Source organism: Phascolarctos cinereus, unplaced genomic scaffold (genome assembly GCF_003287225.1).
Source record: "Phascolarctos cinereus isolate Bilbo 61053 unplaced genomic scaffold, phaCin_HiC Scaffold_726;HRSCAF=1367, whole genome shotgun sequence".
NCBI lineage: Eukaryota > Metazoa > Chordata > Mammalia > Diprotodontia > Phascolarctidae > Phascolarctos > Phascolarctos cinereus.
Genome location: NW_027556098.1, coordinates 120,812,815 through 120,837,621, shown reverse-complemented (window position 1 = coordinate 120,837,621; position 24,807 = coordinate 120,812,815). Strand labels below are relative to the sequence as shown.

The 24,807-nt window shown below is 42.3% G+C and overlaps 2 protein-coding genes across 2 annotated transcripts in view; one reads left to right on the top strand and one right to left on the bottom strand.

Moving 5' to 3' along the window:
• Nucleotides 1–2,401: 2,401 nt before the first annotated feature.
• LOC110208181 (uncharacterized) lies at nucleotides 2,402–10,660 on the top strand. The gene is made up of 2 exons (XM_020986064.2): nucleotides 2,402–2,453; nucleotides 3,353–10,660. Exons 1-2 carry the CDS (start codon nucleotides 2,423–2,425, stop codon nucleotides 8,218–8,220), a joined length of 4,899 nt encoding a protein of 1,632 aa, XP_020841723.1. The 5' UTR covers nucleotides 2,402–2,422; the 3' UTR covers nucleotides 8,221–10,660.
• Nucleotides 10,661–13,649: 2,989 nt separating this feature from the next.
• The window catches only part of LOC110208182 (lactotransferrin-like), a 34,361-nt gene continuing 23,203 nt past the window's right edge, over nucleotides 13,650–24,807 (bottom strand). The window contains exons 12-17 of the mRNA XM_020986065.2: nucleotides 23,793–23,945; nucleotides 23,170–23,317; nucleotides 18,565–18,632; nucleotides 16,797–16,981; nucleotides 15,621–15,804; nucleotides 13,650–13,895 (exon numbers count right to left, since the gene is read on the bottom strand). Coding sequence (XP_020841724.1) covers nucleotides 13,861–13,895; nucleotides 15,621–15,804; nucleotides 16,797–16,981; nucleotides 18,565–18,632; nucleotides 23,170–23,317; nucleotides 23,793–23,945 — 773 coding nt within the window. The 3' untranslated portion in view covers nucleotides 13,650–13,860. The remainder of the gene's footprint in view (nucleotides 13,896–15,620; nucleotides 15,805–16,796; nucleotides 16,982–18,564; nucleotides 18,633–23,169; nucleotides 23,318–23,792; nucleotides 23,946–24,807) is intronic.

The window sequence follows — 24,807 nt, the reverse complement described above, 5'->3', positions numbered from 1 at the left end:
CTTATGTTGGAATTAGTTAGGCTATGGATGGTTGGTAGGGTGTCTCTGCCAAGCCTGAAGAACTCTCTTTATCACTCCTGTTTTATGCCTGTGGGTCATCAAGGTAAATAGCTACAGGGCTCACCAAAGTAGAGTGTTATAATACTCCCCAAGCATGTTTATGATTAGCCTTAAAGCTCCTTCTGGAAGACTACTTGTAGTCAGTCTATGACAATGCTACATATTATATATTGTTATTCAGGGATGCCAGGATATTATTTTTTGGGCTTTTTGGAGACAGAGAAAGACAGAGACACAGAGACAGAAACACACAGAGACAGAGAGAGAATATTTGCTATTTGGGGCACTAATTCTCCCCAGAACTTCCAAAGATGGAGATGCGGTTTCTATTTTCTAACAGGGAAGTCTGGCTATAAATTCATTTTTGTAAAAAACAATGACTGATACTTATATGACAGAGACTAATCAAAACATTATAGCATAAAAATAATAACAAGATTTCTGTTAAAGAACATTAAAGGGAAATCTGTTGTCAGAAATGAACAAGAAATTCCATTTTTAATTAAGTTACAAGATCAATCCATCTTTATTTTGTCAGGAAGAACCCATGGGAAAAGGGCCGTGTCATAGATCACCTCTTACACAAAATGTACACCAGGTTAACAGTGGACATTAGCGCTGCACTGTGATGTCAGTGATACCTCAGATATCTGGGTCAAGACCATAGTTCTGCTCCAGAAGCATCTGAAGGAGCACATCTAATTTCCTCTATCTTTCAGGACACAGTTGTCAGGAGGAATTTTTTTTAAGAGAGTAGCTTTTTTCTTAGTCTTTTTGGTTTTATTCCTTTATCATTACTAATATATTCTCTTAGCCTTCACAAATTAGGGAGGCTGAAGGCCCTTTAAGTTGGACTATCCCAGTGTTCTGATCTTGGGACATTTGAAATACCCTCCCTTCTGCTCTTGTAGATCCTACTGGTTACAGTCACTTTGGGAGAGAGCTCCCTGTACAGAGAGGGCAATGCAATGTGGATTAATAGGATGAAAATCTATAAGACAGAAAAAGAAAATGGAGATTTTAGAAGCAGACTGGGTGATCTGGCATAATGTATCTCAACAGAAGTTTTTGATATACAGTTCATTTCTAATAGAACATTTTCCATGATCTCAAAATAAAATGCTTTTAATCATCATGGAAAGAAGAATATTAGAAAACTCTTTTGAGGAAGGTAGAGGGGTAGAACAGACTTGGATTTTGAGATCATAGGATCATTTTGTAAAAATCAAAGGAGGCTATGAAAAGGGACCTTCAGCTAAGAAAATGTTCCATGAAATCAGCGTGATCAAGTGAGCTGTGTAGTACTGGTGTGAGTGCACAGGACCTGGGCTTTATGTCCTGACACACTCTGGGTGAATCATTTAACCTGCCTATCCCTCAGCTGCCTCAATGATCAAATGAAGACTTGGGAAAATGACCTTGAAAAGTCTATTTCACTTGAAAACACATACTACCTACTTTTCCAGTGTTCTTATACCTCAGACCCCCACCCTCCCACCAAGTACTCTTCAATCCACTGACACAGGCCTCCTTGGGTCTTTCTCATACAAGGTACTCCATCTTCAGACTCTGGGCATTTTCACTGGCTGTGCCCCATGCCTGGAATACTCTGCTTCCTGGTTTCCTTCAAGTCTCAACTAAAATCCCGCCTTTTCTGGGAAATTTTTCTGATCCTTCTTTGTTCTAGTACCTCCTTTCTGCTGATTAGCTGCAATTTATCCTGCCTATACCTTGCTTGTGTATAGTTACGTCCATATTGCCTCCCCTTTTAGAGTGTGAGCTCCCTGAGAGCAGGGACTACCTTTTGCCTTTCTTTGTAATCTCAGTACTTAGCACAGTGCCCTGGCACATAGTACCTAATTAATAAATGTTAATTGACTGACCAACACTTGAAGTTCCATCCTTTTTGCTTATGTCTTCAATTCCTAGTAGAATGCCCATAGGAGGATAGTAATTCTATTCTTTCCTTGGTCCTTTATCTCTTTAAATAAATAATTTCTCAGTTCTTTTCCTTAGGGTAGTTTTTAACTACCCCATGGAGAAAAGAACTGAGAAGGTAGGAGGTTCATCTTTGAGACAATGATTAAATGTTTCATCTATTTCCAATTGCGTTGAAAGTAATCCTGAGGTAAGGAAAGAACAAGTCTATATCTAAAATCAATTATCTGGGATGGGGAAGAGGAATTCATTGGGTTTAAAAGGAAGTGCCTCAGAGAGGCAGAGTGGGGTGAGCTCGTAGGGAAGCCAGTCATTGAGTAATGGGAGGGAAGCTACCCATGGGGAGGGGGATGTCAGTGGGACCAGTGTACTTGGTACTTATTTGTTGAAAAATCATTTTTCTAGGAAATCCTCCAGTACCTGAATGGGAAGAAAACACAGGATATTTCCCAAGGGTGAGAAGACTTTAGTTTTCAGTCATCCCAAATCTACCAGTGGGTACCCCCATCACATCCCTCCTTCTGAACCATTTGATCCAGATGCTATGATCCCAGAACCATCATAGTGTAGTGGTGAGAACACTGGGCTAAAAATAAGACCTGAGTTCTTGTTCATGTGCCCTTGGGAGACACTCAAGTGCCTTGAACCTCAACATCCTAGGATAGAGTCCTGGCTATCTACCGTTTCCTAGCCCTATACCTTTGGGCAAGTCACTTAAACCACCTGTCTTATTCATCTGGCTTTACTTGGACTCTAACTTGCAGAGTTATTGTCAGGAAAAAAAAAGCCTTCTCTAAAGATATCCCATGGGCTTCCTGGGAGTACCAAATGAAACGATATTAATGATAATATCTAGCATTCATATAACATCTACTATAAAAATCATCTCATTTGATCCTCATAACAAGCAAAGTAGGTGCTATTATTATCCTCATTTTACAGTTGAGGAAACTGAGGCAACAGAGGTTAAGTGATTTGTTCAAGGTTTGTTGTTGTTGTTCATTGTTTAGTCATGTCCAATTCTTTGTGACCCTGCATGGGGTTTCTCGGCAAAGATACCGGAGTGGTTTGCCTTTTCCTTCTAACATGTATTAAGGTAAACAGAGGTTAAATGACTTCCCCAGGGTCACATAGCTAGTGAGCATCTGAGGCCACATTTGAACTCAGGTCTTCCTGACTTCATGCCTAGGGCTCTATCCACTAAGCCACCTAGCTTTCACACAATATGTATGAAAGTGTGAGGTTACCACTAAGATGACATCTTGGCTGTCCAATTAACCATTGCTCCCTTTCCCACACACCTTGTATGTATATTATTTTCTTACCATTACTAATACATTCTCTTCATCTGAAGACTTGGTCCAGTTCCCTCAGAGTAGCCACTGGTACCCGGCCAACTCGGTGCTGTTGCCATGTCCCCCTCACCGGATTTCACCATTGTGGGAAAAAGACCATCTGTCCCAGACTGAGCAAATGTCCCATCTTGACCCCCAGACCAGAATCACAGCCAAAACTCCACCACATTCTTATTACTATCAGAATGAACTTGGATCCTCACCATGGCTAAAACATCTGGCCACAGCTACAGAACTGTCCCAGTCTTTTGCCAGGACAAAGGCTGTGCCTTTACCTCACCTTTATCACCAGGATATGACTAAAGTGTCCCCAAGTCACAGATACCAGAAAGTCGCCTCAGTCTTGCCTTTACATAATAGGTATGACATCAAGGACAAAATAGCCTTGAAATCCTTCCACCAGGACATGATTCCTTCAGGCTCTGACCACCTTCCCAAGATTTTCCTGAGCAGTGACCATTCAACTGAGAATTTATTACCCCTCAACCAGCAACTCCCATCTCCACCATTCTTTGACAATAAGGCTGAGCTTTCCTCATTCCTGGGCCATAGGTCCATGACTGAAGGAAGAATATATCCTGACTTCCATGGCAAGGACAAGCCATCTGTTATCTCAATGAGTCCCGGTAACCAGGCTAGAGTTGCAAGGAGGCTCCAGAGCCAAGTCAGGGCTACAACTGCTACGACACTAGGAAGTTTTAACCTGAGACACACTGCCACTCTTACATCATCATCACTTTGCTTTAGCCACTGGTCCAGGGCTGCAGCATTGAAAACTCCAGTCCTGGACCACTGGGTCCAGGCAAAAGCTTCTAAGATGTCATATCCTGACCTCCACCTCAGGGAAACAGTATCACTATTAAGATGTATTGACCACCACTCCAGACCCCTGGCTGCATATTCATTATGCCTGAACCAGAAAACTAGAGCAGCCACTGTAAATTCATCCTGCCCCAAACTTTGTGTTAAAAGCACAACTTTGCCATCATCGAGTTCAAACTTCCAGGCCAGGACAAGATCTGCCTTATCACAAGGTGTTAAGCCATGGGACAAAGGATCAGCTAGTCACTGGGTGACAGCTACCTCTGTGCCCTCCTCATTACATCACCAAATGGCTGGTGTTCCAGCCAAACAGGCCTTACCCCAATCCACTTCTGATCATCAGACCACATGTTCACCCAGTTCTAAATACTATCAGGTCAAGTACGTGACAGACCCTAGTACCCAGGACTTGCTTCAAAAAGAAAAAGGCCACTATGAAGTGATTCCACAAGATCGGGACTACCAGTTCACAATGTTAACAGGTCAGGTTTACTGGGCAACACCCCCAGTGGGCGTGGAATACAATGATACTTCTCCATCTAACTATGACAAGAGAGCCACAGCTCCCTTCAGTCATGGATACCAGGCTGAGAATGAACCAGAATCCAAAGCCCAGGGCACACTTACACCAGAACTAGATGACTGGGAAACAATGTCACTAGGACCAGATTATGAGGTGACACATTTCAAAGGCCAAGATCAATGGGCAACACCTTCACAGCATGTAATAGCCCCTCAGAAAACAATTCTATCTGGTCCAGAAAAACAGACTACACCTCTACCCAGCAAGGATCACCAGGCTGAGGCTATAGCAGTAGACTCCAGTGCCCAGGTCATATTCCAACAAGAACTAGATGAATGGGAAACAAATTGGAGGAAAGACCAAAAGTCTTCATCTCCACCCAGCATAGACCACCAGGCCCAAGATCCCCCAGAAGATCCCAGGGACCAAAATGCATTCCAACAAGAATCAGAAAAGTGGGAAATACTTTGTACAAAGCAACTAGACCGTAAGTTGACACCTCCGTCCAGTGACGACCACCAGACTGAGGCTAAACCAGAAGACCCCAGTGCCCAGGTCATATTCCATCAGGAACTAGATGAATGGGAAACAATTTGGAAAAGAAGACTAAATCACCAGTCCACACCTCCACCAAACAATGACCACCAAGCTCAGGGTACACCAGAAGATCCCAGTGTACATATTACACTCAAAGAAGAACCACATGAGTGGGATAGATTTTGGCCAACAAGACTAGATAACCAAGACACACCTCCACCTGGAAATGACCACCAAGCCCAGGATATATCAGCAGACCACAGTGCCCAGATTGTCTTCAGTCAAGAAGTAAATAAAAAGGAAATATTTTGGACACAAAGACTAAACCACCAATCCACACCACCACCAAATAATAACCACCAAGCCCACGATACCCCAGAAGACTCTGGTGCACACACAACACCTAAACAAGAACCAGATAATTTGGGCACATTTTGTACAAAAGGACCAGACAACCAAGCTACACCTTCACCTGGCAATAACCAGGAAGCCCAGGATATACCAGCCTCCAATTCTGAGGCTTCATCAAAACAAAAAACAGTTGAGTGGGAAACATTTTGGCCAAGAGAACTACAGAAGCAGGGCACAATTCTAACAAACCAGGTTTTCTCGGCAACCTCCAGATTGGATCTAAAATACCAAGACAGAACTTCCCCTGATCTTCACCATAGGGCCACACTTCCACCTAGCCATGGTGACCAGGCTTCAGATGTATTAGAACTCAGTGTCCAGGCCACACAACAACCAGAACTAGGCAAAAGGGAAACATTTTGGCCAAGAGAACTAGACAAGCAGGCCACAACTCTAAAAGACAAAGTTTGTTGGGCAACATCCTCATGGGACATAAAAGACCAAGGCAGAACTTCACCTGACCTTCATCAGGGGGTCCCACCTCCACTCAGCCGTGAGGAGAACCAAGCTTCAGATGTATTGGACCTCAGTACCCAGGCCATAACTCAACAAGAAATAGAGGAGTGGGATACATTTTGGCCAACAGAAGTAGACCAGCAGGCCACAACTCTAAAAGACAAGTTTTACTGGGCTACACCTACATTGGGTCTAAAAGACCAATACAGAACTTCACCTGACCCTCTTCATAGGATGACACCTCCACCCAGCCATGAGAACCAGACTTCAAATTTAACAGACCTCAGTGCTCAAGCCATACTACAACAAGAACTAGGTAAAAGGGGAACATCTTGTCCAACAGAAGTATATCAGCAGACCACAACTCTAACAGACAAAGTTTACCAGGTGACATCCCCATCGGATACAAAACACCAAGACAGAATTTCACCTGACCTTCGTCATGGGACCACACCTCCACCCAGCCATGATGACAAGGCTTCTGATGTATTGGACCTCAGTACTCAGGCCACACTCCAACAAGAATTGGGTAAAAGGGAAACATCCTGGCCAAGAGAACTAGACAAGCAGGCCTTAGCTCTAACAGACAAGGTTTACTGGGCAATATCTCTATATGACATAAAACACCAAGACATAACATCACCCGACCTTCAGCAGGAGGCAACACCTCCATCCAGCCATGATGACCAGGATTCAGATGTAACAGACTTCATTGCTCAGGTCACACTCCAACAAGAACTAGGTGAAAGAGAAACATCTTGGCCAACAGAAGTAGACCATCAGGCCACGACTCTGAAAGATAAGATTTACTGGGCAACCCCCACATTGGATCTAAAACATCAACAAAGAACTTTACCTCCCCCTCACCGTGGGACCACAACCCCACCCAGCCATGAGGACAATGATTCAGATGTAACACACCTCAGTGCTCAGGCCAAACTCCAAGAACTAGATGAATGGGAAACATCTTGTCCAACAGAGCTAGACAAGCAGGCCACAACTCTAAATGAAAATGTTTATCGGGGAACATCCCTACGGGACATAAAACACCAAAAGAGAATTTCACCTGAACTTCACTACAAGGCTACACCTCTCCCTAGCCATAAGGACCAGGATTCAGATGTATCAGACCTCAGTGTTCATGCCACACTCCAACAAGAACTAAATGAATGGGAAACATTTTATCCAACAGAGCTGGACAAGCAGGTCACAACTCTGAAAGACAAGGTTTACTGGGCAGCATCCACACTGAATCTAAAACACCAAGAAAGAACTTCACTTGCCCTTCACCATGGGGTCACACCTCTTCCCAGACATGGTGACCAGGCTTCAGATGTAATTGACCTCAATGCCCAGGCCACACTCCATCAAAAACTAGGCAAAAGGGAAACATCGTGTGCAACAGAACTAGACAAGCAGGCCACAACTCTAGAAGACAAGATTTCCTGGGCAGCATCCCCGTGGGACATAAAACACCCAGACAGAAATTCACCTGATCCTCACCATGAGGCTACACCTCTACCTAGTCATGATGACCAGGCTTCAAATTTATCAGATCTCAGTGCTCAGGAAACACTCCAGCTAGATATAGATGAATGGGGAAAATGTTGGCCAATAGAACTGGACCAGCAGGGCACAACTATACCAGCCCAAGTTTCCTGGGCAATATCTCCATGGGACATAAAACACCATGACAAAACTTTACCTGATACTGACCACACAGCCTCACCCTCATCCAGCCATAAAAACCAGGATGTGGACGTACCAGAGCCCAGTGCTCAGGTCACACTCCAACCAAAACTAGACCAATGGGAAATAATGCCATCAGTACTAGATGAAAAGGTAACAAATCCCACAAGTCAGCACTCCCAGGCAGTACCTTCAATGGGCATAATAGAGCCCCAGAATATAGCTCCATGTGATCCTGAGCACCAAACCACACTGCCATCCAACAGTGACCACCAGGTTGGGGATATACCAGAGCCCAATTCTAAGGTCACACTCCAACAAAGACAAGATAATTGGGACATATTTTTGACAAGAGAAGACTACCAGACCCACCTTCACTCAACAATGACTACCAGACCCAGGATATTCCAGGCCCTAAAGTCAACATAATTCAAAAAGAACAAGAAGACTTGGTTATATTTTGGTTAAGAGCACTAGAATATCAGGCTATGACATCGACAAACCAGCATCACTGGACTGCACTTCCTTTACTAGGCATAGAACATCATAACATGATACAACCTGACCCTGACTACCATGCCACATGTACAACCAGCCCTGACCATCAAGCTGAAGATAAGAGAGATCCTAATGCCCAGGGCATACTTCAAACAGAACAAGACCCATGGGAAACAATGCCACAGGAAATAGAACAACAGACCCTAATTCTCACAGCCCATGATCAGGAAGCAATACTTCCACTGGGTGAAAACCACCAGGACATAACTCTACCTGGCCCTGACAACCAAGGCTTGGTTCTATCTATCCATGACTCTCAAGATACTGATGTACCAGGTCCTAATGCTCCAGTCACAATCCAGCCAGAACAAGGACATTGGGAATTGATGCCCCCTGAAACAGAGCATATGGCTATAAAAAGTCTCACAGTCCAGCAACAAGAAGCAGCACCTTCCGTGGCTTTAGACCATGAGGGCACAACTCCATCTAACTCTATCCATTGGACCACTTCTTCACTCATCACTTAACATGCAGCTAGACCAGCTCTTCATAGTTGAACTATGAATGGACCACTGGGAAACAATGCCACCAGCCCAGAATCTCAACGACACAAGACTGTGAGGCAACAACTACACTGAGCCCTGACTGAGAGAAGCAAATTTTGCCTGTCTCCAACAATCATGACATACCTCCACACAATGCCAAGGATACAACATCAGACCCCCATGCTGAGGTTATAACTTCAAAAAGAACAAAACACTTGGAAACAACACCCCCAAGAACAGATAACCAGACCATAGTTCCTATAAATCAGGTGCAGGATGCAACATCTCTCCTCAACTTAGACCCCAAGCACACAGCTCTACCTGGACCTGATGACCGTGACTCCAACTCCACCATGCCCTGACCACCAGGCTATGGATGCATCAGGCAGTAATACCCAAATCTCATTTCATACACAAGTCCACTTAAAAGCAATTCAACCAGGAACAAACTATGAAGCGATAACTCTCATCATCCAGGATCATGAAAGAACACATCTAGTGGGTTTAGACATCCAAGACAAAACCCCATCCTACTTGGCCACCAGATCACTCCTCCTCTGAGTATTGACTAAAAGGTGAGTGACATTCCAGACACCAATGCCCAGGTCTCAGTTAAACCAGAATTAGACCACTTGGAAACTATGCCATTGGCAATGGACCACCAGGCCTTTCCACCAGGATCATGGGGCAACACCTCCAATGGGCATTGATCCTGATGATACAAGTCTCCTTAACTCCAACTGTCAGACCATACCTCTAAGTAGCCCCAACCAAAAGTCAGAAGCTGCTCCAGACCCCCAAACTCAGAACACATCTCTTTCAGACCTACCTCACTCAGCAAAAAAGTCATTGAGTACAGATCAAGAGATCACACCTCTTATCAGTCCTGATCTGCCAGTCACTCTTCTATCCAGCTCTGAAAACCAGACTGAAAATAAATCAGCCTTCACCACTTCCTTGGACACAGTTTCAACAATATGAAGGATTGGGAAAAAGTTCCACCAAGACCAGAATGTAGTACCACACTTTCCTCAAGTCCTAGCCATCAACCTAAGGATAAATTGAGCTCTGATCAAAGAGATGACAATCAGTCTGAGCTCCAATATCAGACCCAGATAAACAAAACTACACAATTTCCGTGGTGTTTAAATTACACCAAAACATACATCACTGAAGGAGGGGCAGTCTCTGCTACAACTGTTCATACCATCCATCATCAATAATATCCTTCAGGAGAAAATTAATAATGACATCTCTAAGCAGATTCTCCTGCTGAGAATGAGGGAAACCTCTGCTCTTGAACCCAGTCAATGCACCACATGTGATTATGTGGTCTGTTTAATTTGTGCCTTTTGTATCCCAAATAGCTATTCCCATATTCAGGGAATAAATTATCCTTGTAAAGCACAACTGCTGACCATACCAAAACATCTGCCTGTTTCTGAGAAGATGGGTATGAAATTTATCCTCAAGTACTATGGTCAACACCTTTCTCTTTTTTTAACCTTCAAGCCTCCCATTGTGGTTTGTCCGGACCCCTATATCACTCACCAGCCTTTCTAAACCCTTCCCATTCAGACTCTGTACTCCCTATACCTGCAAGGGCAAACTGGCTTCAATTTATACTGAATAATTATTTCCTGGCATCAAGGAGAGCCACATCTAGAAACCAACAGCCATCTGTAAGGGAAATGGACATGAAGAGCAACAGCAGTAAAGAAGAGGGGGCAAGGACACATTGGACCTTGTGCAGATCCCTGCTAAAAATATTTCGAACATGGCCAAGGAGAAATTAAATAAACATCAATTCCTCTTTAAAAAGGAATTAGCACCATGCGTATCTTTGAAACTTGTGTCTCATCTTGTGTCCCTCTTGTTATTTTATATAGGTAGACAGGGAGACAAGAAGCCTATCTTTAGTTTTCAGTTCATGGGACACTCCAGGACCCACTTACACATAAAAGCTGTTAAGCCCTCCATGTTCCCTCTTAGGCCATATTCAAGTCAAATAGACTATATTCACACTGAATGGCTCCCTATACCACAAGAAAGTTTCATTCTCTGCTTTCCCTCATATTCTACCTTATAGCAATTCAATGAAGGTATCCCTCTCCCTAAAACTTGATAAAATAGGCACTGCCCATAAAATCATCCCTTTTTAATGAAGGAATGGCATTAATTCTCCCCTAGGGCAGTGTGGGTGAACACATGTAGATCCTCAGTGCTTCTCTCCCAAGAAAACCATTAATGGTTCTGGAGCAGATGTGTATCCAGACATCCTGTCCCCCATTCCTACCTTTCCCCTGATGAGTTCTTGATGGCTCCCATTGAAAGTCAGGAAAAAATTTTTTTTAAAAACCCATTGTCTTCCCTGAATCGATCAATCAACAAGCATTTATTAGTAAGGCCCCTTGGTGTGCCAGCAGGCACTGTGCTTAGGATACAAAAATTAAAAAAAAAAAATCTCTTGCCATCAGAAAACATAATTCATAGCTACTCCCAAGACTGAATTATTCCCAGTCACTAAAACTCATCCCCTAGGAGGCATCAAGAAGCAAGCCCAAACCTATCCATCTTAGAGAAGTCTTAATCAAGTGGGTCTTCTGTCTTTTCAAAATGGCACCAACTCTATAAAGAGAGTTATGTCTAGACAATCAGAGGCTCTAAACAAAGGCTTATCTTCCAATAAGCTTATAAAATTGATCAGAGTACTACCCTGATCAATTTCATTCCACTTAATCAACTCACCATACTCAGGTATGGGTAGTAATAAATTTGAATAGATTGCCCAAGGCTGGGAGTGGTCTCAATATAGGGGTAGTCTCTCTTTGACATGATGTCACTCTCAGGCCATCATTGTAATAATCATTCTTTCATTAATTGTTAACTAATCAGAGTTGATTGCCACCCTTGGGAACACCCCTTTTCCAAAAGGCATATAAGCCATGAGCCCACTGCCATGATTGTCTTTGGCATTCAAGAATGCCACTGGCCCATTTATTTAAAATGATGGCATTGTTCATAAAATGATTGAATTACCTAGAAATTATGTCTTAAACTTTTTAAACATCACAGTAAGGAGCAGGGAAGGGGAGGGGGCAGGGGGAGAAGGAGAAGACATCAATAGACATAATAAACCAGGAAGAAAGTCCAGAGCAAAGTCTTGAGTCTGCAGCTGCTGCTCAAGATCACCCTTGAGCTGTTTGGTTTCTGGCAGCAACAGGCATCTCCAAATTCACTTTGAGTTTACTCACAAAAGATCAAGTATGTCTGGAAGTTTTGGGCTTCAGAAGTCTTTTTGATTGGCTAGTTGTTGTATTAACTGACATATTGGCATAGTCATTCTAGAGCCCAGGTGAACAGAGGAAAGGTATAGTATTTAGAAAATAACATGGAGTTTGGCAAGCTTGGAAATTGATGGTCCTTGTACATCTCTAAGACTGCATAGTAAGTCTTTTTCATCCTATGTCTCACACTTAATATGTTTTTTCCTGTACTTGATATATCTAATTTATGATATCACAACAGAAACATCTTCCATGCATTTTTCTCCTCTTTCAAGCACCGTATCCTTTGCCCCCTTCAGAGTATCTGCCTAGAGTAATAGGTTCCCAAGGTGGAGGGTGCTGAAATGATCCAGGTGGGGTGGTAGTAGCCTCAAGTGCAATTGGGGGGCATTAGATAAAAATAAGGGACTGATGGAAGCTTAAGGAAAGGAGAAGATATGAAAATTTTGAAAAATCATTCAAAGCTGTTTCATCTGTTATATAACAGTTAAAGTCACAGTGATTACATTATTTTCCAAATAAACATGCAAAATGCAACTTATAACCAATAACTGGCCAAGTCTGCCACAGGTCTTAACAAGCAAGTGTTGGCAGGCAAGCATTTCATGCATTGTCAGGAAGTCCAGCATGCATCGGCAGTAACGTGTGTGAGTAATGACTTTGTTTATGAAATGATACCATAAATTTCAATGCAGGAAAACAACCCACAAATTTACAATAAATTATTAAATTTAAGATGTATCATTTTTTTTAAAAATTATGTTTTTTTTTAAATGATGCAAATTTCAGAACAGTTTAAAGAGTAAAAAAAAGTAGATTTCCAAGGGGGCACTGAGTAATTTTTTTTAAAGGGGGCAGCAAGCTAATAAGTTTCAGAACCTCTGGCCTAGACCCTCTCAGCAGAAACTACTGATTGGCTGTCACTTAGGTGACTTGACTAGGGTGCTGCTTCTGGTACTGTCAGAGAATAAGAAGAATCAGGGGTGTGCTGAAGTCAGCTTTTACTGAGCCGATTGTTAAATTTTCATTGTGAGCATTTGTGTCTCTCAGAAATCAGTAAATGCTACAGATCAGGGCTTGATATATTATTTTGCTGATTTCTAGACTTAAGAAAGTGATGATGAGAGCCTGTTGTTAAACATTGACCAGCATACCCCAACATCTGTGGAAACTTAAGGAGGGATCTAGCTGTAAAGAATATTTTATTCCAGATCTGGTGTTGCAGAGAACAGTGAGGTATAGTGAATAAAAGCTGGCCTCAGTCTGAAAGAGCTAGTTTTAGTTCTGCTCCTTGCTAGGTAACCCCAAGCAAGCCAACCTCTCAGTGTCTCTGGGCCACTCTTAAGGCTGTAGCTGACTGAACAGGAGCTAGTCTACACTGGTAGAGTTAGTTTCCTCAGTGAGAGCTCCTTGTACCAATGAAATCATGTATCTAATCTAAAACAAAATTGGGATTGCAATACGGCAGAGCAATCTAGAAAGAAAAAAACCATGAGATGTGAAGGAAGGTTAATATGAAGACACAGAATCACTGACATTCTTCCACTTTATTTATTGTTCAGATGACAGCAGGGAAGTGGGAAGGTTGAAGAGGTTATTCCCCTCTAGGGTCATCTGTTAAAAGGAAGTGAGAAGGAGGTCCCCACCACACTGGGCGGTCCGGAAAGAGAACAGCAAAGAGCAGTACGGCATTCTGGTGGCTAGTCCCTCGTTGGAGGAGGTCTCACTTTCCTGGCTTTCTAGAATTTGTGAAATTCACAGACAGGTAGGAGAGCTGTGGGGGGAAAAAATGGTACAGACAGTTATTTGGACTCTGCCAGCTATTTGCTAAAAACGATTCTGCCCCCACCCTCCTGCAACATGTAAAATAGCAGAATACTAGAAATTATAGTCAAGGAAGAGAAAGCCTAGAAATGATTCTCCCTCACCCACCTCTTAATGGGATAGGGTACCTGCCGTGGCCTCACGCTCCCTTTTACCTTAACTGCCAAGAGCACCTCTATCCAGCCTCACACACCACAGAAGCAGAGCCTTCCAAATGGCTGTTGATTAGTTTCCTGTTATGATATCTTATTGTGTCTGTTTCTTTTTTATTCTGATGTCACACACACACACACACACACACACACACATTTTTAGGGCTGAATGGGAGCCAGAAAGGTCATTTAGTCCAGCTTTTGCTTTGTGCAAAGATCTCCTCAAGCTCCAAGCCACTGGAGCTGCCTCTTGTGAGCCAGGGCCAGTGATTCCAGCCTGAGCAGAGGTTGTAGAGGGCCTAGGAAGAGTTGGGGATGCAAAGCCTATGGGGTTCCAGAGATTCCTGCTCTGGCTAGTTTCCTGGAAACTTGCAGGGACACTTCTTCCTATGTGCTTTGGACTTTCTTGGCAAACATCCCTTTTTCTCTTGGGTGCCCCAAAGACAAGCCAGTCCACTTCCCTTTCTCTTCTGAATCAAACTCCCTTTCTTTCCCTGGGTCAGCTATATTGCAGCACATAGCTCTTTTGAAATTTTCTAAGACTCATTTTTTTCCTGTTGATAAAAGTGGTGATGAGAGGAGCAGAAAAGAAGAGGAAGTTTCCCTCTTGTGCCCCTTCATCCTTCTTTCTTTTCTTTTTTCTCTATAGAAGAAAGGGAACAAGCATTTATTAAGCACCTACTACATATCAGGCCCTTTACAAATACTAGCTCATTTGATCCTCACAACAACTCTGGGAGGGAGATGCTATTATGATCCCCTGTTGACGAAATTGAGTCAGACAGAGGTTAAACTAATTGCCCAGGGTCATACAGCTAGTAAGTGTTTGAGGTCAGATTTGAACTCAGGTCTTCCTGACTTGCTCGGCAATCTGTCCACTGCATAACCTAGACTGCTTTTTTTTCTATAAGAAAAGACAGTCACACACTTAGGTACACATGGTAGCTCTTTGAGGAGAGTCATTTGAATTTTAAAGTAAAGTCATTCTCAGACTCTCCTTTTGTACTTTTGTGGGGAGGGACAGTCAAAGGAGTTAAGGAGTGGGATCTTGGATGGACCCAAAGGTTGTAATGAGTAAGGAGATGGATTTTTCTGACTGGTTTTTTATTTTCTTTGAATCCAAAGCCCTAAGTAGAGTGTCTGGCACAGAATTATAGATGTTTAATAAATGCTTCTTGACATGACTGAAGTTATTCTCTTCTACTCTCCTCTTCACCACTAGCCCTGATGCCATGGATTATATCCAGGACCAACCTAATGCTGAAAAGGGAAGAAAAGGGCCAACAGCAAGCTGAAGGGAAGTCCCTGTGGTCACCAGCCAGTCCCCTACATGGCTGTTTATTAGAGACAGTGAGATAGAAGTTGAGTACCGTTTTATTAGTTTTTGTCTCCTCAGCACCTTGGACAGTGCTAGACCCATAGCAGATACTCAATATTTTTCAGACATTATGATTCCTGTGTTCCTAAGAAGTCCATTTGGTTGTTTGCTCCCTGTTTCCCCCATGAGGTTTCCTTCTACTTACGGGAAATCGAGCATTTCTTGAGAGAGCCAACGGCTGTGACATACTCTTGTCCTAAGAATTTTTCATAGGTGATGTCTTCTGGGAGTTTTGCCAAGCACTCAGTGTTGTCCTTGAACAGGAGGTTTTTGGTTTTGGGGAGGATAGTAAAAGTGTCTCGATCAGTCCCATAAGTTCCAAAATGGCTCTGGGTTAAAGAGACAGATACTTTATCAGCAGGCATCCAGGAAGAAATGGGAGGAAAATGGTTTGCTCAGGATCAACCTTACAGGAAGCTTCAAAGCAACTGAAATTGACCTCTGGTGTCTTTATTTTTACCTTGTCAACATTCTCCCTTCCTAACATTATCAACATCACCTCTACCATCCATCAAAACTTACTTCTCCTCTATATGTTCTCCTTAGAGCCTTGTTTTGACAGCTATGTTACTGTCTTCTCAGGTGCTGAAGGATTTGCACTTAACACACTACCCTACTGAAGGGAAATTTAAAACAGTTTCCTAGAAATAATATCCCTTTATTTAAAGGAATAATTGGTAGAATCTGGGGCAGCGTGTCATCCAAGTGGGAAAGCAGAGGGGTTTTCGGGATCCCCCTTCAATCAAACAATTAGGCAGCAGCTACCTATTCCACCAATAAACAAGTAAAGACCTTCCCTAGAATGGTCATTTAGTTTGCCATTCTTGTGATATCTTGAATTCAGAGACAATATCTTTTTCATAGTGCCCAGTGCTGTGCTAAGTTCTACCAGTGCTATTTCTGACCATTTTGATTTTAATTTTAAAAAAGCAGATCAGTAAAAACAAAACCAAATCTATTTCTCACAATTTGTACCCAGGCCTTCTCACCTCTATAAAGGAAAGAACTAAGTGAAATAGGGTGAGTTTAGGCAATCTCCCAACAAGCTCAAGAAGGAACAGAGATTGAAAAACTTCATACCCCTCTGTTCTTGGGCCAGAAAGCTCACTCACAGAGTGTTACATAAGGTTCTTGTATGTTCTTCCTTTCTTTCTACTTAGAGACTCACAACAGAGCAATAGCGTGAACATACGACTACAACCAATGACCTCCTTCCAGATTTAAGTAGAAACAAGATTAAGTGACTGGGTTCTCCACCCTATGGACTGATTCAAGTCCAATTAAGTAAGGAAAAGGGATGGCAGGCATGAAATCTACAGACCTGCTGATCCAACAGCACCTGGCGAACTAACGCTGCTTTATCTTTCCGTGAGATCACAGCATGGTTTGGCGCCTTGGCCAGGTGACATTCTGGTGCTTGGGTCACTTCCTTCTGGCTTCCATCTAAACATAAGAGCCTAAAGTCTCCACTTTTCAGGTTTGCTGCCCAATCTTCTGTATTCTTTCCTGAAATGAGAATGAAAGTGACTGTCACCAGCAGCCATTTTGACTTTGGCTAGTTGTTAATCCATAGGCTATCACCCATATAATCAGGAGTACTTAGGGATTTAATTTACTGCTTTATAAAATCTATACATCTGTGTCATGGTGATGTAGAAAATGAAGAAAAGATCTGCTGTCCCCTCCCCCCCAGAAGAGAGTTCAACTTCAGATATCATGACCAATCATTCATCTTCTCCTGACCACCTCCACCCATCACACTTTTTCTTGAGGTTCAAACCAAACCTCTGGTTTCAAGGCCAAAGAGAATGTAATTTGGTCTTTTGTTTCCAAATACCTCTGAGTATTAATGGAAAAAGACAAAAAACTTGACTTCTTCCCAGACATTTAGCACTAGCTTCTATACTTCACTTGCCAGGTTCTCCTTGGGGATGAAATTCTTTGGGGAGTCAATTCTGAAAGCTGCTTCACAGATTTTCAGTGAATATCCTATGTCTCATATAATAGCACATTCATGTGAATACAGATTTCATCATAAGCCTTTTCATTTTTTTAATCTATCCCTCATCATGCTGCTAGAGGAGAAGTGACGGACACTGAAAAGAGTGCTCTGGAATTGGAGTCTGAGGACCCAGATTCAAATTTTGACCTCTATCTGTAATAACTTCTGTGATCTTAAGCATGATGTGGAACTCCTCTGGACCTGTTTCCTCATCAGTAAAAGGAAAGAGTTTGACTGTATGATAAGCTGTGAGGTCACTTCTAGCTCTAAATCTATGTTCCTTTGGTCCCTGAAAGAATTCATTTATTCATTCAAATGGTTTTGACTACCATGTGAATGGTTGACCACCTCTGTGCAGAAGGCTAGCTAGTCCTCAGTCAGGCAAGGACCATTACTGTCTCCCACTATTCCTTTATATGAGTCTGGGCTCTACTCAAAATCAACCTGTCGCTGTCTCTTCCATAGGCTTCATGTTTTTATACCTCCCTCATTCTGCTCTGACAGTTTTACCCTTGTAGGGAATGAATCATAGGGTTGCTACTGATTGCATCACGATCTGTGACATAATTGTTGAATGTCTCACATTAAACTATCATACTGCAAACTCCATCTTATCTATGCTTTATACATAATTGAATACTAGAGCTCAAAGGAAACTAAGAAAGTAACTAATGTCCAGCTCTTTCATTTTACAATTTAGGGAACTAAGACCTTGAGAGGAGGATTACCAAATGCCAAATAAGTAACACCACAATTTGAACTCAGGTTCAAATTGGTTGACTAACTCTAAATCAAGTGTTCTTTTCATTACAGTCCGTTGCTTCCCTTAACACCTATCATAACCATATATGCTCTGTGTAACTATATATACTCAATCATTCTTTGTTGAAATGAATTGTGCAAGTCTGGTATAAAGGTCCATGTGCCACCCTTGGTCCTGACTTCATGGTTCACTGGAACCGAATTGTATCTGGAGCCCAGAGGAGGTCATGGATTTCCCTATGTATCTAACTTACTTTAGCAAAGGTGCTGACCCATTGGAGAGCATGATTATATGGGTAGTCAAAAATTAGAGGTAGTCACATACCATCTGCATTCTCCTGGACAGTGGTGTGTTTCACAAAGGCGACATCTCCTTTGTTCTCAACCAGGCACCTACAAGAGATGAGAGACAGACAATCAGCTGAAAAGCAAGTCAACATTAAGATTCTCTTTCTTGAAGAGTATCTTTGTCAAAGTCATGCACCTTCTTTTATAGGATTGTGGGCATTAGAGCTGGACCTCAGAGGTCATAGAGTCCAATCTCCTCATTTTCCAGATAATTAAGCTAAGGCCCAGGAAATGCCCAAATGCTCTGATTCCAGAATCAGCACCCTTCCTGCTGTGCCATTCTGAAACCACTACATTCATGTAATCTTTCCCATGTTCTCATCAAGAACACATTTCCAGGGCAGCTAGGTGGTGCAGTGGATAGAGTTCTGGCCCTTGAGTCAGAAGGACCTGAGTTCAAATTCTGCCTCAGACACTTACTAGCTGTGTGACCCTGGGCAAGTCACTTAACCCCATTGCCTCACCAAAAAGCAAAAAAAGGAATACATTTCCATTCATTTTGTTAGTATAATGTAGTTGTCATCATATTATCTTAGCACTGATAGAAGCCTTTACTTTCTACAAAATTTTAGTGGTGCCTATATAATATAATCTCTCAAACAAAATTTTAATGCCAACTATTGATGATAGCAAAAACAGAAGGCAAATTAAAAATTTTAAATTTCTATTATCAGAGCGCTTTCCCCAAAAAACCTAACAGCATTGTAAACTATTTAATGAGAAGGGTGGAATTATTTGCCATTAACAAGTGTTTAAACATTGGGAAAGATTTTAATTCAATAGCTCTCTTTGTGAGATATAGCAATGTCCACCTTTTCATCTTATGTAAACCAGTATGGAGAGGGGGAGAGAGAGGAAGGGGAGAAAACAAGAGGGAAGAGGGTGAATATGTTTCCATTCATCACATTTTGGCTTTCAGATATAGAGTCTTGTCTTTAAGTTTTCTGTTTTGCTTGCAAATCATTCATAAAACTGCCATCACTATGGAACCATATTTTAAAATGTGGTAACAGAATACCCACAGAGGATCAGGATCACTAAAAGCAAACACAAATTGGAGATGGCTATCCCCATGTTTGTGTTTCTTCTCTACTTGGGATTTGATGCCAGAACTAGATTTGTGGCATTGTTGCACCATCAGAGTGCTATGTTTATTAACACTTTTGTTTTCTTGTCTCTTCAGACACCTCAGTGCTATCCAATTATCCATAACGGGACTTGGTGTATGATATTAATAGTAACAGCCTACCCTAATACCATTCACCACTATGATAAAGGGAGAATTCTGAACCGAAGAATAGAGGCAATCACAAAAGATAAAACTGATATTTTCAGTTAAATGAGTTTGAAAATCTTTTGCCTGAACACAATCAGTATAATTAGGATAAGGGAAGAGATCAATTAAATAAAAATAATCTTTGCATTTAATATCTCTAATGTGGTTCTGATATCCATGAGATAGAGGGAACTAACACAAATATGGAAAACCAAAGGCCATTCTCCAATGAATAAGTGATAAAAGAATACGAACAAATAGTCCTCAGAAGAATTGTAAACCATTAATAACTACATCAGATTGCTCTGCAGAGAACTGAAAACAAAATAAACCAAAGCAAAATAAAACAAAAAACCTCTGAGGTTTAACTTCTCATCCAGGAAATTGGCAAAGATAACCAAAGATGAGAACATTCAATGTCAGAGGAGCTGTGGGGAAACGGTCATGCTGAATCATTGTTGATGGAGCTGTGAATTTCTTCCACTCTAGAAAATAATTTAGAATTCTGCAAAGAAAATTTCTAAAATGTTCTTACCTTTTGACCCAATAAAACAAAATCTTTACAAAATATTTTATTTTTAGCCTGGTCAAGAATGACTAAAAATCAAGTCATTATGCACCATGCATGATTGAGTGTGGTCAAAGTGGTCAGTGATTCATTATGGACCAAAAAGAAGTCAATGCTTTAGTCCCATAATCCACTTTGACCAACCACAATTTATTCAATGTGTCAAGTGGCCATACATTACATGAAACAACAACAACAACAATAAAAACCTGACAGATTTATCGTATCAAATCCAGGGGTGGGGAACCAGTGGCCTTGAGGCCACACGAGGCCTTCTAGGTCCTTGGGTGCGGCCTTTTGACTGAGTCTAAATTTTACAGAACAAATCTTTTTATTACGGGGATTTGTTCTGTGAAGTTTGGATTCGGTCAGAGGGCCACACTTGAGGACCTAGAGGGCCACATGTGGTTTTGAGGCCACAGGGTCCCACCCCTGATCAAATCCCTTCTCTGAAACTACCTGTATAGCCTTTGGCAAATCACAACCTCCTTGTGCCTCAGTCATCTGTAAAGTGAGGAGGTTAGGCTACGTGACTTCTGAGGTTTCTTCTGTTCCCACAGGGAACAGGATCAAAAAATCCAGTAGACTTGTCTGACATGACAACTTTTTTTTTTCCCAATGAACCCTCAACAGCAAGAAGCCATGGAAAGTATGTTTGGTTAGGAAAACCTTGGTTCAAAGCCTGGTTTTGTCACTCACAGCCTGTAGGACCTTGGGCAAGTCACATGACTCTCAACCCCTCAGTTTCCTTCTCTGTAAAATAAGGGGTTGACCTTTTAGAACTCTTCTAGTTTTAACCATCTATGATTCTATGATCCCTTTGAAAGGCATCTGGGTAAAGTGGAGAGAGAGCTAGCCTTCCAGTCAGAATGAAGACTCTATGCCAAGTCCTTCCTCTGATACATACTAGCTTACTAACTGTGGGATCCTGGCCAAATCACCTCACCTCTCTGCTCCAGGCAACTAGCAAGACTATAAATTATAAATCAGACACCTGTCTGCACTTAGTAGAAGGAATTTCCTACCTGGGAGTTTCAAACCAATGAAATCATGGGTTTGTCTCCCCCAAGGCTCCCTTTGGGGAAAGCACTTTTCCAAAATTACTGAGCACTAAGAATTTCTTTGAGGCAGCTGGGCGGCACCACAGCGCAGAGAGTGCTAGGCCTAGAACCAGGAAGACTCATCTTCCCAAGTTCAAATCTGGCTTCCGACCCTTACTAGTTGTGTGACCCTGGACTAGTCACTTAAGCCTGCTTGCCTCAGTTTCCTCATCTATAAAATGGGCTGGAGAAGGAAATGGCAAACCACTCTAGCACCTTTGCCAAGAAAATCCCAAATGAGGTCACAAAGAGTCAGACACAGCTGAAATGACTGAACCACAACCATCATTTAGATCAATCGCAAAGTGAAATGAGAGCCTCAGGAGGAGATAAGTTACCTATCACTTCAATTCACAGAGTCTAGATCAGAGGTGGGGACCCTTTGGCCTCCAGGCCACATGTGGACCAATACTTATTTTTACAGATGAGCTAACTGAGGCCTAATGTGCCTGACATCATACAGGTAAGTAAGCATCAGGAGGAATGTAAACAGGTTCTCTGTGTTCTTTCCAGTGCAGCATGCTGCCTTTCCCTTCAGCCTTTCAGCTTCTAATCTATACTGCCTTCACTCCAACCAAGAGGCAATAAAGGGCCACATTGCTCATAGGTCACAGTGTTACATCAGTCTGTTAGGAAAAAAACCCAGTGACAACCCAACAAATCTGTCGGTGCTGGCAGAATCCACAAGTGACCAAATGTGCAGAGCCACGGATCTGGTCTGCATCCTATTGACCTGGTCTAAATCCCTCAATGAGAGTTAGGAGACCTCACTACTAGCTGTGGCCCTGCCCCTAACCAGCTGCACAATCCCAAGCAAGTCACATCACCTTTCTGAGCCTCAATTTCCCCATTTATAAAATGATGAAGTAAGACTAGATGATCTATAAGAGCCCTTTCTGACCTATGATTTTACAGTTCAGCATTAATCCTGTGCCACTACCATTTGTTTTTTGGTATGTGTATGTGTGAGGCAATTGGGGTTAAGTGACTTGCCCAGAGTCACACAGCTAAGTGAGTGTTATATGTTTGCAGCAAGATTTGAACTCATGTCCTCCTGACTCCAGGGCTGGTGCTCTATTCACTGCACCACCTAGATGCTCCCCTCCTAGTACCACTTTCAATTCTACATTACAGGGAAAGAGTTTATAAGCTATAATAATGAACAGTCAGTGACAAAAGACTTAGGTCCAAGAGAATAGGAAGAAAAGCAGTAAGAAAGCAAGGCATCTTGGGGGGGGTCTATGGAGAAAGAATGTCACCCTCACCCTCAGGTATCAGGGACACTTGGGGCCCTGACCATGCCATTGTGTGCATCTTTCAGTTTCTTTGAAGATCTGTTTCTTAGAAGGGTAAGGTTAGTATCCTTCTAAGTATAGTCCAAAGCAGCTAGGGAGAAGGATGAGTTAATGTACTGGAAAGGTGTCAAGAAAAGGGGAAGAGGCTGCTGCTGGCATTTTTTTTTTTAGGCAATTGGGGTTAAGTGACTTGCCCAGGGTCACACAGCTAGTAAGTGCCAAGTATTTGGCCTGAGGCTGGATTTGAACTCAGGTCCTCCTGACTTCAGGGCCGGTGCTGTATCCACTGCACCTACCTGCCCCCCGGTGGTATTCTTAATAAGGCCAGATCTAATACCCTTACCTGAAAGCCCCATTGTAGCCGTAGTAGGTTTCTTTGGTACTAGAAGCACATTTATCCAAAACTGGTGAGTCTGTACTGCCAATACATAAGGCACAAAGACTGGAAGCAGGATCAGCACCAGGAGCACAGGATGCACTGAAGTATTTATCTGCACAGAGGAAAGACAGCCATTTCTACTTGAATCAATACAAGAGCACTTCCCCTTACTTTCCATGTTAAAAACCTCTATTTCAAACTATCTAATTGCCTCAGTTAAGTGAAGACATCTGATGATCATAAGCCCAGACCCTGAAACAAATCAGAGCTTCAGAGATTAGGTGACAGGCAGGTATGTCGCCCATTGCATGGAGAGAAGGTGACCCCACCAGATGATGATTAAAAAAAAAACTCAAGGCTTCTATATAGAAAGTCAATTAACACACTCTCCCACCATCACCCAGGTCCTTTGGGGACTACTTTTCTTCTTCAAACTTGCCCTTGATATCTGTTTTAACCTGATTCTATCTATATAGAAAGGTTAGGACTCCCTGATCCCCAGGCTAAGGAGTGATTTCACAATGTAACTTTCCCCACTAACCACTAGAGAAAGTTGGAGGAATAACTTCTTCAAAGAACCAGCTTACCAAATTCACAGGAATGGGTTTTGTTGTATATTAGGCCCATGGGTATGTTCCAGCCAGCAGTTCTGCCAACTGCTGTGTGGCAGGATTTCTTTCCTTTTAGTGAATCCCAGGAAAGATCAGTTCCTGCTTTAACAACAGCCACAGCATAATAGCCTTGAAAAAAAAAAAAGACAGATACAAAATAGCAAAAGTTAGCATTGAGAGGCATTCCAGAAGGTGCCACTCGATGCCACCAGACCAAGCCTACTTCATGCTTCGGAGGAAATAGATATATAAATGTCCCCAGAATTATGGCACTGGAGAGCTGGAAGGACCTCCGATATCAGCTACTTCATTTCTCATGACTAGAAAGGTATCTCCACTATAACATACCCAACAATTAGGCATCCGGACTGTACTCAAACTTCCAATGAAAAAGCATCCATTATTTCCTAAGGAAACCTTTTCCATTTGATTGTTTATGTTCAGTCATTTTTCAGTAGTACCTGGCTCTTCATGACCCTATTTGGGGTTTTCTTGGCAAAGATACTGGAGTAGTTTTCCTGGCAAAGATACTGGAGTGGTTTGCCATTTCCTTCTCCAGCTCATTTTACAGATGAGGAAACTGAGGCAAACAGGGTAAAGTGACTTGCTCAGGGTCACACAGCTAGTAGTCTGAGGTCAGATTTGAACTCAGGAAGATGAGTCTTCCTGACTCATGGCCTGGCATTCTATCCACTGTGCCACCTAGCTAACCCAATATACATACATACATACATATATATATATATACATATATGCACACACAGGTTTATATGAATATGTGTAGCTATATGTATGTGTAATATAAAATGCATCTCCATTCAGCTAACATACATCGTTTATGTTCTCTCTCATATATATATATATACACACACACACACACACACACACACACACACACACACACACACACACACATGCACATATATGCACACATATATGTGGAGAGAGTGTAAGCAGAAATTTGGCTCTTCCCTATCTCCAGGATAATCTT